At 30.9% G+C, this 15,618-nt stretch overlaps 1 protein-coding gene across 1 annotated transcript; it reads left to right on the top strand.

Annotated features, from left to right (window-relative positions):
- The first annotated feature begins 1,150 nt into the window (after positions 1-1,150).
- On the top strand, positions 1,151-3,248 carry LOC123267707. Its single transcript, XM_044732544.1, has 3 exons — positions 1,151-1,604; positions 2,186-2,957; positions 3,027-3,248. The coding sequence occupies exons 1-3, from the start codon at positions 1,540-1,542 to the stop codon at positions 3,246-3,248; spliced, it is 1,059 nt and encodes a 352-aa protein (XP_044588479.1). The 5' UTR covers positions 1,151-1,539.
- Positions 3,249-15,618: the final 12,370 nt, after the last annotated feature.

Raw genomic sequence — 15,618 nt, 5'->3', positions numbered from 1 at the left:
AAAAGAGGTTAATAACACTTTCTGTAAAACAATAAATCATAATAAATGCACAGATTGATTAAGTACATTCTGTAATACTTACTTAATAACCAGTCGTTCGATGATCAAATTGAATAATAAATATTACCTATGAAATTATAAAAATATAAAAGTATTATAATACTGTAATTATAAAAAGTGACGCTAAACACAAAATAATCCGTTACAAATAATGGATTATAAGACGCCTATACAAATACAATACACTTATGCACTACAATGGATGCTGAAATATATGTATAATAAATGTACGGCTTGATTAAACTAATTTTATAATACTTACTTAATAATCAGTCGTTCAATGACCAAATTGGATAATAAATATTACCCTGACGATTATAAAAGTATGATAATTTATATTGGTATTATAAAAAGTGACGGCAATCACAAGAGATAATCCGTTACAAATAATAGATTTTAAATACGCATATCCAAATACAATACACTTATGCATTACAGTGGGAGTTGAAATATATGTACAACTTAATATTCACCACCACACATATGTAGAAATAGTACTATATCTCATTTATACGTCTTTACGATACCTAAATGTTTTTGACTATCATGTATAGATGGCATAACATAAAAACTAAATATCACTAGCTCATGCATGTGTGAGTTAGCTTATGCATGTGGAGTATAACATAACAACTACTTACCTCGCGCATTGTCGTAAACTAAAGTGAATAATAGCTGAGCGACCGTACGAATGGCTTGTAAAAAGTGATCCCCGCCCATATACTTTCTGAAGTATTAGTCCAGTCGGCCTGGAAAAAAAAAAAAGTAGTTTGTTGGCCACTTTTCGACAAAATGGTCCAATTTTTGACTTTTTTTTTTTAAACTCAAAAAAATATTCTAAACAATTTTTTATACGTGAGAAGTGTTGTTTTTTTTTTGTTAAAAAAATAGAGTTTTAGTGTTGAGCTTCAAGTTAAAATATCTCAGAAATTGCATCAAAGTATTAGTTGAGACAAGCATAAAATAAAATTTGGAGAGTTAAATAACAAACGAAATCAACCAAACCCGATGACTTTATGACCAATAGTTAACGAGATATAATGACTGTAACTCCTCCAGAAATCGTTCGATTAACTTTTTTTTTCATTAATTATAAAATTTTTGGAGTTTACTCCTTAAGAATCGATTTACATATATAGGCCCGGGGTATGAAAATTATGGGGACCAAAATCGTACTAGAGAGTATAGCATGTCACACGAAATGCGTTATGCGCTATAGTCTGACCATTCCCCACCACACGGTATGCTCGGCTCCATGTACTTGTATATGTTTAGTATATATCTGTGTGTGTATAATAGCATACACATTATACATGTACAGTGTAGCGCCTGCATAACTATATCAATACATTTCTAAACATTTATTTATTCGATATTAACCTACAAACACTTTGAACTTGCGGAGATATTGTTTTAAATTTTATAATTTATTTATAATCGATATAAATATAAATTTGTGTCAGTTGAATACAGTAAAATATGGAAGTTACGTATTCTAGTGAGAATGATCCGGGAGTTGCGGAACACGTGGATGCGGTAATTAAGTAAGTCTATGTAATTCACTTTTACAATTAATATATAAGTTGTCCATTCACTGATAGAAGGAATTGTTTATATTTAATAAGCTTTATTAATAAATGATTTTTTAACGTCAAAGAATTTAATAAGTATTTATTAACAGTTAATAAATTATTTATGAAATGCAATTTATCAAATGTATGAATAAATATTTGTTAGCTACTAAAAAAAGGTTTATTAAAAGTTAATCCATGTTTATTAAAAATAATTTATGAAGTACAAATCAAATACAAATCAACGTAATATTTATTAGTTGTTAAAAAATATTTATTAACTGTTAATAAGTATTTGTTAATTATTAATAAATACTTATTAAATGTTAATAAATATATTTTCCTTCTAAATAAATATTAATTAAATGTAGAAAAATATTTATTAAAATTAAACAATTGCTTTCAAATAATTTAAATTATTAAATAGTTAATGAATCTTTTTATCAGTGTATATCTATACTTTTTATGTTGTGCTTTTATATTTAATTACATGCTATTAAAATAGCTATTTATTTTTTTTCTTATTAAATGTGCTTGAATTTGTTTATTCACAGTCCTGAAACCTGTCCATCAACAACAACCGGTCATAAAAAAACTCAAGCAATTCGACAACGAGAATACAGACTTCGGATGAAAGAAAAGTCTGGGCCTAAAAAACAGAAAGAGGACAGACCAGCCAAAAAGTCCGCAGCGGAGCGTCAACGGGAATGCAGGTTGAGAAAAAAACTCCGAGCGAATCAAAACATCAACGCAGAGTCAAACTCAGACGTTACTGAAATTTTACCGAGGCAAGATGCAGGACCTTCCAACTACTTGACATCGGTAACTACAGCACAGGTGGTACCTTCAAGTCCTGATGATGGACCTGTCATTACACACCACGAAGTAGTTATTGAGACTGCACCGGTATCAACAAAAAAACGTCAAAACGTACAACAGCACGAAAGTGTTAGTGATGTGTACAAAAAAAAAAGGAAACCAAATCAAACCAGAAACCTTAATTTTGATGAGATTTGTCAGCTTCCCAGCCAACCTATACTGACTCCTCGTTTGCTAACTAATGAAATGGAAATTTTACAACCAGCCGAGAATGAATTCATTGAAAATGAAGACAATATCAACATGTCTGAAGAGTCAACATCGGAGCCAAATTCTAGCCTGCCATACCGTAGCTATCAAACTCATAAATCAGCACATAAGCTATTTAAAAAAAAGATCCTACAGAATTCCTTTGGTCACGCCTGTAATGTTTGTGATCGTTTATGGTTTTTAGAAGATCTTAAATGTGGATCAGCAGATGAAGAAATCTTACTTAAACGAATTACGGTAAAGTAGTCCCTTATAATTTACAATTATCTAATATCTTACCAACTCTAATTATATGATATTTTTCAGAATTTTACGGATGTCACTCAAGTCATGATGTGCAAAACTTGCAGAGCCAGTATCTTAAAAGGCAATATTCCCTTTTTAGCTACGTATAATGGTTTTAAATATCCACAAAGACCAGTGGATTTGCCGGAATTGGATATTATTGCTGAGAGAGACTTATTTCACCAAGGCTTCCGTTTATGCAAATACGTAGATTACGCCATTTCAATGGTCAATTTGCTATAACTGGCCAAATAATTAATGTGCCTGTCTCGGTTGATAATATGATAAAACTTTTACCAAGGCCGCTTGATGGAAATGAAGAAGACTATTGTATTAATGTTCATATTAAGAAGAAACTTATTCATAAAACAAGTTACCTTCACGGATTGGTTAAAGGTATTGTCATTAAAAATGGTTGACGTATTTAATTGAAACACCTCTGTATAAGCACTTCCAAATTAAAGTGGATGATGCTTGGTTTACATCCAATGGTGAGAAAGTCATAATTGATTACACGGATACAGGAGGATCGAGTAGACAAGATGATGTGCAAGAGCTTCCATCCTCTGAAACAGCAAATCACACTCACTCTGTGGATTCTGACTCCATAGAAAAACGAATACACATCGATGATTTAAGTGAACATATTGTGATTGATGAAAGTCTGACTGCGCAACAGCAAACTCTCATGTGGAGTGAGGATAAATTTTTACAAATTGCTCCAGGTGAAAATAAAGTTCCAGAGAGTTTGTTATTTGACACATATGCAGAGGAATTATCATTTCCAGCCATTTACCTTGGGGAATTTCGTGTATTTCGAGAAGAAGCCAATGTAACGCCATTCATGATGGCAACAAGTGAATTACGTCGTTCAGACAGGAGAGGAGTACTTCCTAATAAGCTTCTTTACACGGCAATGAAAATAATGCGCTTAAGAGTTTGCAGTGCTCTGAAGATTGGATTCAAACACATCGGTAAGGATACCAATATAAGTAAAGAACGCGTATTATCTGATGATTACATAAATGCCTGTTTGGAAACAAATTTAGCTTTTATGAAGTCAATCCTAATTCTGCAACTTATTGGTCTGCGCGAAAGCGAGATCTTTTTGCAATGATGCGCCAGTTGGGTAGGCCAACTATGTTTTTGACCATAAGCGCGAATGAAATTGGATGGCCAAACCTTCTAAGGATTTTACACAAATTGAAAAAATCAGGGAGAAGAGTTAACCGATGAGCAAATTGAAGTGTTGAATTATTTTCAAAAAGACAACTCTGATTAATGATGATGCCGTCACCTGCGCAATATATTTCAATAAATTGATTAATGTAATCATGCTTATATTGCAGTCAAAGAAGTTGAGTCCATTTGGTAAATATCGAGTGAGTCATTATTTCAAGCGGATTGAATTTCAACATAGAGGTAGCCCACACGCCCATATACTATTATGGTTAGATAATTCACCAAAAGATGCATTGGGGAACGACTACGAAGAAGCGATTGCATTAATTAATTCGCTTATTTCAGTGGATTCATCTGAAGCTTCCGGTCACATCAAACTTCAAACTCATAAACACACCTTCACGTGTTATAAAACACTCGTACAAATAATCGGCAATGTCGTTTTGAAGCACCTTTTATGCCTATTCGCCAAACTACTATTCTCATCCCGCCAGACAAGGAGAATCCAGAGTTACAAAGACTTAAATCGCGGTATAAAAAATATACGACAAAAACTTAGAAAGTAATGACTACGAAAATATTGAACATTTTTATCAAGACAATTGCATAATATCAGATGATGACTACGTTAACATTTTTACGAGCTGGGATAACTCGGCCTCGAGTATTTTTAAAACGGAGACCTTCAGAAAATGGCATAATTGTTTTAATCCTTTTATTTTGAACGTGGTTGGGTCTAATATGGACTTCCAATTTATCACCGAAGAATATTCATGTGCTCAGTACGTTGTCGACTACATAAATAAGACTAACAGAGGAATCAGTAACTTACAACAAAAAACTCGTCGAAATTATGAATGATAATCCTGACTTCGACATTATTGCTGCTACAAAGAAACTTAGCGTCAACGCGCTGAATACAATTGAAATGTCAAGCCAGGAAGCAGCGTGGTTTCTTTTGCGTGAACCCATGTCTAAAGCGTCAGTAGCTATTGAATATATTCCAACATACTGGCCACAACAGCGAGAAAGAATTCGAAAAACATTAAAAGAATTAGCGCAACTTGAAGATGATGATGATACAAATGTATGGAAGGAAAATTGGTTCGACAAGTACGAGAAAAGACCTGCTATAATTAATGATATCACTCTAGCTCAGTTTGTTTCGCGATATACTGTCAATGCTGCCGGAAATGTTAAAGAACGAAAAGTCCCAAAAGTTATAAGATTCCGAAATTATGATATGGGGAAAGAGTTAACAGAATACAAGAGGGAAATGGTTACGCTACATATGCCTTTCAGAATTGAAGAAACTGATGTTTTGAGTGATATGAAGTTTTTGCGCATCTATGATGAAAATGAAGATCTCATAATGGAGAGACGAAAAGAATTTGAATCTAATTTAGATATCGCAAAAACAATGGAAATTTGTGCACAATTATGTAGGGAAGAGACGGAGCTCAACGATGTGCAGGCAAATAACGATGACCAGAACAGGGCTAATGTCCAAGAAATTCTAGATCCATACCAACAGTTTCTTCAAGATCCAAACTCGGTTATTAACGATGATTTAGTATCAGCTTCAATGAATAAACTCGGAGCGATATGGAAAAAAAAAGACAACCTCATGGAGACTCCAAAGTTTCTTGAGCTCATGAGAAGAACTAACGAGAAGCAATTCGAGCTGGCTCAACACATAATATGGTTATTGACTTCAAAAAACCCAATGCCGTTACAACTATTTTTGACTGGTCCTGCTGGATGTGGGAAAACTTTTCTCATCAAACTGATTATGGAAATTTGTAATAGATTCACAGATACAGATGGCTACTGCAATGCTTATCTTGTATGTGCATCCACTGGAAAAGCTGCGGTTGCTATTGGAGGTACAACTGTTCACACCGCTTTCAAAATTACTCTATCCAGTTTTCAAATACCTTTATCTAACGAAGTCAAGGGCTTGTACAGATGTTTATTCAAGTATGTAAAGATGATACTTATTGATGAAGTCAGTATGATAGGAGCAGAAATGTTAGAACGTATAGATTTGAGGTTGAAAGAAATAACCGGAAATTATGATACCTCTTTCGGTGGATTACATATTATTTTTATTGGTGATTTGAGACAATTGCCTCCAGTTAGAGCCACACCAATTTGGAAACAAAAAATTCAACGGATTGATGGTCAGCAGTTATGGAGAGGAATTAGTTTTTACGAGTTGACAGAAGTTATGCGCCAAGAAAATGCTCAATTTTCTTCATTATTGACAAAAATTGGTAATGGAAATCAATTAGATGAAGACCAGTTGCAACTAATTGAATCAAGATTTTGTTCAGAAGGGGAAGCGGAGCAACGTTGTCCTGGAGGAATTCGATTATTTAATGACAACCATTCAGTTGATGCGTACAACTTGAAAGTGTTGAGTTCATCTGATGAAATATCAAATTCAGTTGCTGATGATGAATTTTTGGGGTGTGAAAATGATCGCGAAAAGCAAAGAGTTGCTAGAGAAAAGTTGTACAAACTTAGTACAATTGACACGGGAGGATTACCTTATGAAATTATTTTTGCTCCAGATAAACCCTACATGATAACGACCAATATTGATGTTGCTGACGGATTAGCCAATGGAGCGGTAGGCAAATTGATCCATGTTGAATTAGGTGTTGATGATAGAATTTTAAGAGTTTGGCTTCATTTTCCTAACGGCGTCGGTGTTAAAGCTCGAGCAAAAACAGCTGGATATGCGAATTCAAAAGGAATTGATAATACAGCGGTTCCTATCAATCGTAGAACTGCAACAATTCCTCTCAACCGGAACAAATCAATTCATGTCAAAAGAAATCATTTTCCGTTAAAACCAGCTTGCTCCTTAACCATTCATAAATCTCAAGGTGGAACTTTTGATGAAATACTTTACAAGTACAGCAAAGCTCACTCACAGTCTTTAGTTTACGTAGCTTTATCTAGGGTTACGAGTCAACAAGGACTTTACATTGTATCTAGTGAAGATCAACGTTTTCACCATGGCAGACGTGAAAATCAAGCGATGCTTTTGTTACGAAACGAGTTTACTCGGCTTTCTACTGTCCATCTTAATACAATCGATCGAGTTATACTCGAAAAGATTAATGAAGGGAATATCATTGTTTTTTCTCTAAACTGCCAAAGTCTCCGGGCACATGCATGTGATCTTCGTGGCAACATAATACGAAAATCACATGTTTTAATGTTATCAGAAACTTGGCTTTCTAACAACGAACAGGTTGAAGTTGGAAATTTTAATCTCATCACACAATATAGGCGACCAAACATAAAGCGTGGAGGAGGGGTCTGCATTTATCACAATACTGACGATTCACAGCGGGAGTGTGCGGTCAATAGTGATACTCAATTGAGAAGAGGTCCCCAGCACACAAGTCTAACTAAATCTGCTGTAGGAGATATATGCGCCGCAAGATACACTACATCCAGCGGTAGAGAAATTATTATGGTGACTGTTTATATTTCGGTCAATACGAATGTTACTGATATAATAGATTTTCTCCACGAAGCATTGCTAGTATACACAGAAGGGGGTTCGAAACTATTAAGAAAACGCTATCATGAACTTCCGCTTATACTTGGTGGAGATTTTAATATTGACTTTAATAAAGAAGATGGTTTCCGGTTGATACAATTCCTTAAAGACGAATTAAACTTAGATTTAATTTCTGGAAGAACACTGGGAACAACTAGATATGATACCACTATTGATGCGATGTTTTCGCGATTTATTACACATATATCGTCCGACGTCCATGTATCGTATTTTAGTTACCACAAACCGATCGTCTCAGTATTCAATGATGTTGATATTGTTCCTGGAATAAATACACCGCAAGGTGATGTAAATAGTGAATAAAATCAATCTTGCTCAACATTCTATTATATTAAATTATTATTGTTTATATTTTTTCATGGCTTCCTTATGTATGTCAAAAAATTTATTGTATAATTAATAGAATAAAAATCTACCGTGCATAATCTAAGTATCATCAAAAATGCATTCATTTATACCCGTATTCCCTTATCTATTTATTTATTTTATAATCGTTCTTGAGGAGTAAACTCCAGTCGTGCGTCGGAGCGGACACACACACTTTTTTTTTTTTTAATTTATTTACATGGTTTTCAGTTTATCGAATTTCCGCATCTAAATAATCATATCTAGAAAAAAATTATTCATTTGTCTATAAAGATTTTGACGGCAACAAAATACCGTTGTGAAAAAAAAATAAAAAAAAAATTTTTGTGCTAAATTTTAGTTTAAAAGTTTAAAAAGATATGAGTTCCACGGTGACTTGAACTCCGAGACAGAGTGCGTGCGCCATTTCCTTCAAAACGTTGTCAGAGATAAATGGGGGAAATAATAATAACGTGAGGTAAATAATAATAATAGTAAGCGGCCGCTCAGATACTCGGAGTAATTTGTTTTTTCATATTTTTTAAAATTTTTTATTTTTTTTTTAAGTTCTAATTAACTTTTAAAAAATTAATTCCACAATCAAACGATTCCAAATTTCGTAAATCGTAGAGATATCCTATAGTGTGGAGAACTTTTTTTTTTAATTTTCTATTTTTAAAAAAAAAGTTGTAAGTTAACAATTGAAAAATCGATTCCTTACTATAGGTATGAAACGATTCCAAATTTCATGAATTGTAAAGATATCACTCTGTGTGAAGAACTTTTTGCTTAAAAAAATTTTCTATTCGTTTAAAACAATTATTAGTTAACAATTAAAAAATCAATTAAAAGAATCAATCAGAAGATTCAATCAGAAAACCTATTATCAATAAATGATCGATTTTAAAAATGTTAACTTATTTTTTGTTAAAAACTAATAAGTTAATAAACTGTTATGTTATAAAATTTTTGATTGTTTTTTAATTGATTTTTTAATTGTTAACTAATAATTTTTTTAAGCAAATAGAAAATTTTTTTAAAGAAAAAGTTCTTTACACAGTAAGATATCTTTACGATTCATGAAATTTGGAATCATTTGATACCTATAGTGAGGAATCGATTTTTTAATTGTTAATTAAAAATGATTTTTTTAAAAATTAAAAAAAAAAAGTTCTCCACACGATAGGATATTTTTGCGATTCATGAAATTTGGAATCGTTTGATATCTATATTGTGGGATTGACTTTTTAAAAGTTCATTAAGACTTGAAAAAGAAAAAATTAAAAAAAAAAAAGAAAAAACAAATTACTCCGAATATTTGAGGGGTCCTTACTATTGTTATTATTTGCCTCACATTATTATTATTTCTCTCATGTTTCTCCAACAACGGTTTAAAGGGAATGGCGCACGTGCACTGTCTCGGAGTTCAAGTCACCGTAGAGCTCATATTTTTTTAAACTTGTTAGGTATATTTTTGCATTTAAATTTTTTTTTTTTTTTCATATTGATTCTTTTTTGCCGGAAAAATTTTTACATGAAAAAAAAATAATTTTTTTCTAATTTTAACTATTTTTTAATGTAGAAATTCGAAAAACTGAAAATAATTTAAATAAATTCAAAAAAAATTTTTTGAGCTTAGCTGATATTTTTCCTTATAGAAGACAACAATAGCTATAATGGAAAGAAAACAAAAATAAATTGAATGATTTTTCGCGGAGTTAGAGCTATTTGTTCATAAGCGTAAACTATTGGTCGTAGAGACATCGGGTTTGGCTCATTCTCTTTCCTATTTAATTGTAAATTTCATACGCAGCATATCTCGACTACTTTTGTGTAGTTTCTGAGATATTTTAATTTAAAGCTCAACGCTGAAACGCTATTAAAAAAAAGGCGGTATTTCCCCCCATACACATAAATGTTTAGAATTTTTTCTAAGTATTTAAAAAAAAAAAAAAATGCAAAATCGGGACATTTTGTCGAAAAGTGATGGCGAACAAGCCACTTTTTTCTCGAGGCTAACTGGACTATATGCTCCATAATGTTCTGAAGTATGTTATTTGTTATTTAGTTGATTAATTTCAGAAGTTATTAAGAAATTATTTTCACAATCAAATAATAAAAAAATATCCACTAGTAGATAATGATGGACTGCTCAACTTAATGTCTATTTCCTACATTTGATTTATATCACAAAATATTAAATACTGCTTGTAACTGGATTTATTAAAAAATAGTTATACTTTGCTACTATTATCTCGTAGCAGTGTGCTTTTAATAAATATTTATATAAAGTATGCGAAATTGTTGGATTATCTCAAAATTGTTCTTAAAATTTCATAAGGAATTATTTATCCAAAATTACATAAAGTTCAATAAACTTGTATAAAATTTTATAAATTTTTATCAAAACTTATGATAAAATTATCAAATTTTAAGAAATTTTAGAAAATATCATCAGGCCACTTTCCGCATAAAAATTAAAAAAAAAATTTATCCCGGAATAATATAAATCTTGACTGTAGAAGTTAAAAAAACAGTTAATGTAATATTATCAAATATTTCTAAATTTTTTTATGCTCCAAAAACCGGAGGTCACTTCAAAACTAAAGAATTATTTATTTTTGCCCCATTACTGCGCATGCGGAGAATATATGACGCTCTCTCTTACTGTTCCAAAACTTCTGAAATTTCATCAAAATTCATTGAAAAACAAAACGAAGAAAATAAAAAATAAGTATTTGCTGCCATCAATAATTATGTAAAAAAGGTCTAAAGATTTTTATTTTCAATCACATTACTATTGTTTGATAAATAATTACGAAAATAAAAGATTAGAATTGAGAGGTTAGAAAAGAATAGCAAGATAAGCAATGTCCAATGATAAGTGAATTACTCAAAGCGGGAAGTTAAAATGTATACATATAATTAATGTACGCCAGTTAGATACTTCAATTACAACTTAATTTTTTGAAAATATTACTATACGATTATTTTCTTTTCAAGCAAAGTCACTTTATTATAAATCATGTTATCAAATGAGATATTAATGATTCAGTTTTATTGAAAAATGAAAAAATTGATTAATCGAATTTACACCCTTCATTCAGAGCAATGTGATAAATAAGTAAATACATTTGAAATTCTTGCATAAATTTCAAAAATTTGCAATTTTTCCTTGTTTGCTCCTTTTTAGAAAAAGTAGAAAAATAATATTGAAATTTGCAGACACTCAACAATTTGTTGGTTGTTTTAATAAAATAAATTATAACTGAAAAAGGCCTTTTTAATAAATGTAATTGAAAACTTTTTAAAATTTCTGCAAAAAAAATTGAAAAATTTCATATTTTTTGTTATTTACTCGTTGAAAAAAATTATTAACAAATTGTCTGATAACTGTCAACGTAACTAATATACAAAAAAAACCAACCGATGTGGGAAAATATTGCAGATTACAAGTATTCTATGTGTAGAACTGGCACTGCCATCTTTCGAATGTGCGGTGAGTAACGTTCGAAAAATACCGTGGCACATACCACTGCTTCCATCTCTTGTCGTCAGCAATATCGCTGTACCGCTGCTTACATCTAAATTGTTTATAATATTATTACCTAATTTTTATTTCAAAGTTTATAAACAATCTATAGAATATATCGATGAAATAATAATTTATTTACATTACAAATATTATATAGAAGGGCAATCGAATTCGTTTTTTGTATTTTACATGATAAAACTTTAAATAATGATGAAAAATCAATTGCCGGTCGATCGATAAATAAATCTGTAATTTTTTTTTTGGAAAATTCTAAAAATTTTATTCGTTTGCCCTTTCTTACATCGTTTTAAACATCTATGCAAAAATTCAGGTCATTATGTCAATTACAACATAGAAAAAAATTTGTTTAAAATTTTGCGTTACCCTATTTGCGGACATTACCCCTTAAGGTCCTTTGTTGAAGAAATAATTTCATAAAATTTATAGATTAACTTTTTCTGACATTGATGCTTCGGATGTTATATTATTTAAATCAATATATACATATGTCATAATAGGATAGATTATTTTATTGCTGTATTTTAATTTACGAGCATTTTTCAAAATTTGAACTTTTCTCATTAAGGTATTGGCGTGTCATTATTGGACGATTATTTTTACAATGCTACACGATTTTAAGAGTCGCTACTAATAAAAAATTTTCTTTCATATTTTAGAACTACTCTTTAATCAATAATTTTCATAAGTGCATGAAATTATAATCAATGAGGTAGGTATATAGTTTTCACGTTGATTACACAGAAGTGATTTTTATATTATTTGTTGAAAGGACAATAATTGTGATTTGAGAATTTTTAATGATGACTTCTAGAATTGTATTGAAGTTCATTTTCTAAAATAATTCATAAATGATCACATAGTGTTATATTGAATAGACCACTCATATGCTCTCGCATTTTAATACATGCGATGAATTGTATATACTGAAATTTACTGACATATTGAATTTGTTTCTATCTCAAAATTAATTGAAACTTATGTAAGAAAAGATTCGTCATAAATTTATAAATTTAGTGTTTACTTATATATTTTTTTGTTCATTAATTTAAGTAAACAATAGAATTATTTTGTTAATAGTTTTTTTTTCCTTTGTTAGATTTCCTAGATTTTAATAAAAAATTTTGTTGTTAGATTTAATAAACTAAAGAAGTGGATTAATAAAAATTAGAAACACTATATAAGTATTGGAAGTCAATCGCATTGCAGGTGTACAATTAAGTTATAATTCATCAACTAGTGGATGATTACTTAGGAATATAAACTAGATATGTTCGATGGTGAAATCCAGACTTAATGCTAGTTATCCAAAGTCAAATGATGACAAGAAATATTAGAAAAATTTCTCTGGTTAAATATTGTGAACTTCAACATTGAACGGCAAAGGAGTAATCTTAAGCGAAAGCGAGGGTTTACTAGCCAGTAACTCAATAACTGAGATAACACTGTCAATTGTGGATGCTATTATTCCAACTATTTGTATGCATGCTTATACATACACATATACATGCATATATGTGAACAGATACACTCATATCTTACGTGAATTGTTATGCTTATAATTGTTTGCTTCTTCCCTGACTTCTTTATTGGACAATACTAATATTGCAGCCTTAAATTCTGTAGTGACGCCATGTTAGGAGGACCCCGTAATCTAAATTCTGAATAATTAAAATAACCTTCTCTGACTACTGTAATGATAAGTTCGATGAATTGATCATCTATTCCTAGTGGTCTCTTTGGATCGTAGTGATTTCCACCTTGATTCATCTTGATTTATATTCCCTTTAGTGGTGTCGACTTCGGTACTTGATGCGCCAGCTATTACTAATCCGTAAACAAATACCTTATGGGTTATAAAGTAATATCACGTTGCTCTGTAAAATTTTTTTAAATACTTATTAGTGTGAAGCAAAAAAAATAATTCGTTTGATAGAGTAGATGAATAAGTATGATTATGGATATATATTTTAATTTCAATCTTTTCTTTTATACTTCTTGAGGCATTTTGGAGGGAAATCAGGTAGTGGTAGAGATAATTTCTTATTAGTAATTATTCTAAAAATAGGATCGACAAGGCTTTAGGTTATTCCTTTGGGTTGGTCGGAGGGATACCTATCGGTTTTCTAAGAATTGGAAAATGTATTAGAAATTAAATTTTTTCGGGCATGCCTTTAAAAGTTAAAGTTTTTCGGATATTACGCATTTCTATTTCGAGAGGTTTCGACTCGCTCTTAGAATTATTAGGAGAAGTGCTTACCGATATATTGCTAGATGGAACATCATAGATGTGTGCATCAGGCTCTGTTAAAGTAACTTCGGTTTGGTTAGACAATTCAATTGGGGCGCTTTCAGCTATTTTCTTGAAATTAAAGCTCAAGATATAAATAATAATAAAAATAATTAAAAATATACCCAAAATAAGGTAGAATGTGCCACGATTTGGGTGGTTATGAATTGACACATTTTGAGTTTGAGATGGGACGTCATTTAGAGTAAAATCATATGATAATTGATTAAGAATATAAGGAATGTTAGTTGTTGCTTTAAATTATATTTCGCAGATGTTAGGTAGAATCTGAATTAAATCTAACTCGTAAGTTGATTGTGTTGTATAGACCCCGGTTTTACTAGAAAATCCCATTAACTTAATATCGTTAACTGTTAATGAGTGAGAAGAATCGATTAATGTGAGGGTTCCTGAATGGGAAATATTTATTTTATCTACTATTTTATTAAGAGTAGTTTCTTGTAATTCAAGATTTGAAACAGAGTATAACCATCCGGTTGCTTTTTCCAATGGTTTCCAATACGGTTTAAAATTTTGATTTACCCTGATAATACACCGAGGGGGAAATTTGTCTTGTACTTGGGTAGATAATAGATCTATCTCACAAATGGGGTCAGTGGTATTTTCAAAGAATATAAAACTCGGCTTGCATACTAAGTAGTCCTTAAAATTGTAACAATGTTTTAATTCATCACGGGTTATTGGAGAATACCATTTAGAAGACATTAATAAATAATCGGAACTAGGTTGTACGTAAGTAGACATTGTTTTGTTTTTGCATTTTTGTGGGACTGGATAAGGGTGAGCTTTCAACAAGCTAAATTGAACAGAGTCTAAAAGAGGAACTTTTATAGTGAAGAACAAGAAATTCTTAAAAAGGTCAAGTTTAATTCCGACTTTTCCTAAATAAACATCTTCTGGATCAATTATAAGGTTACAACTGGTGCAATTTGTTCGGAATTCTTTTAGGGCTTGTGAAAGTATTTGAGGACTAAGAACTCGAGGACTCAATTTCCCCGACATAGCATAAATTACGGTTTCTATTACGTTTTTGGCATGATCAAGGTACTGAGAAAAGTATTCTTTTATATGAATGCTCCATTCATTCAAGTAATTAAAATATATTATAGGTGATGGATTTGTTTGATTCAAGAAATTGGTAATACTCTTTACTAATTTGTTATATCTATCCTGGGACTTAAATAAACGAGCTTGTTCGAAGAATAATTCGGCATCAACGATTTGACTATATCTATAAATATGTGTATGTATATTGTATATGGTTGGAAAAATGTTACTTAAATCAATGATATATCTACGAAATGTAACTTCTTTATCAGAATTAATGGGTGTTTCTTGATTATTATCGGCATACATTAAGTGGTTTAACTCGGTTAATTTTAAATATATTTGTTGGATAAAATGGTTATAGAGATTTAATTCGATATATTGACGACAAATTGATATATTGATATATGCTTGGCATTGTAGATCAACCGAATCTATTTGTAAATTTGAAATTGTTGGTCTTTTAAGTTCAAGATCAGTTAAGTTAAAAAGTGCTACTAATTTCCAATTGTTTTTGGTGAGTCGGACATCTTCCAAATATTCGAAATAAATACCGGTTTTGTGAGCAAATGAT

The sequence above is a fragment of the Cotesia glomerata genome, linkage group LG1 (assembly GCF_020080835.1).
Source record: "Cotesia glomerata isolate CgM1 linkage group LG1, MPM_Cglom_v2.3, whole genome shotgun sequence".
NCBI lineage: Eukaryota > Metazoa > Arthropoda > Insecta > Hymenoptera > Braconidae > Cotesia > Cotesia glomerata.
This window is presented reverse-complemented; position numbering and strand designations above follow the sequence as displayed.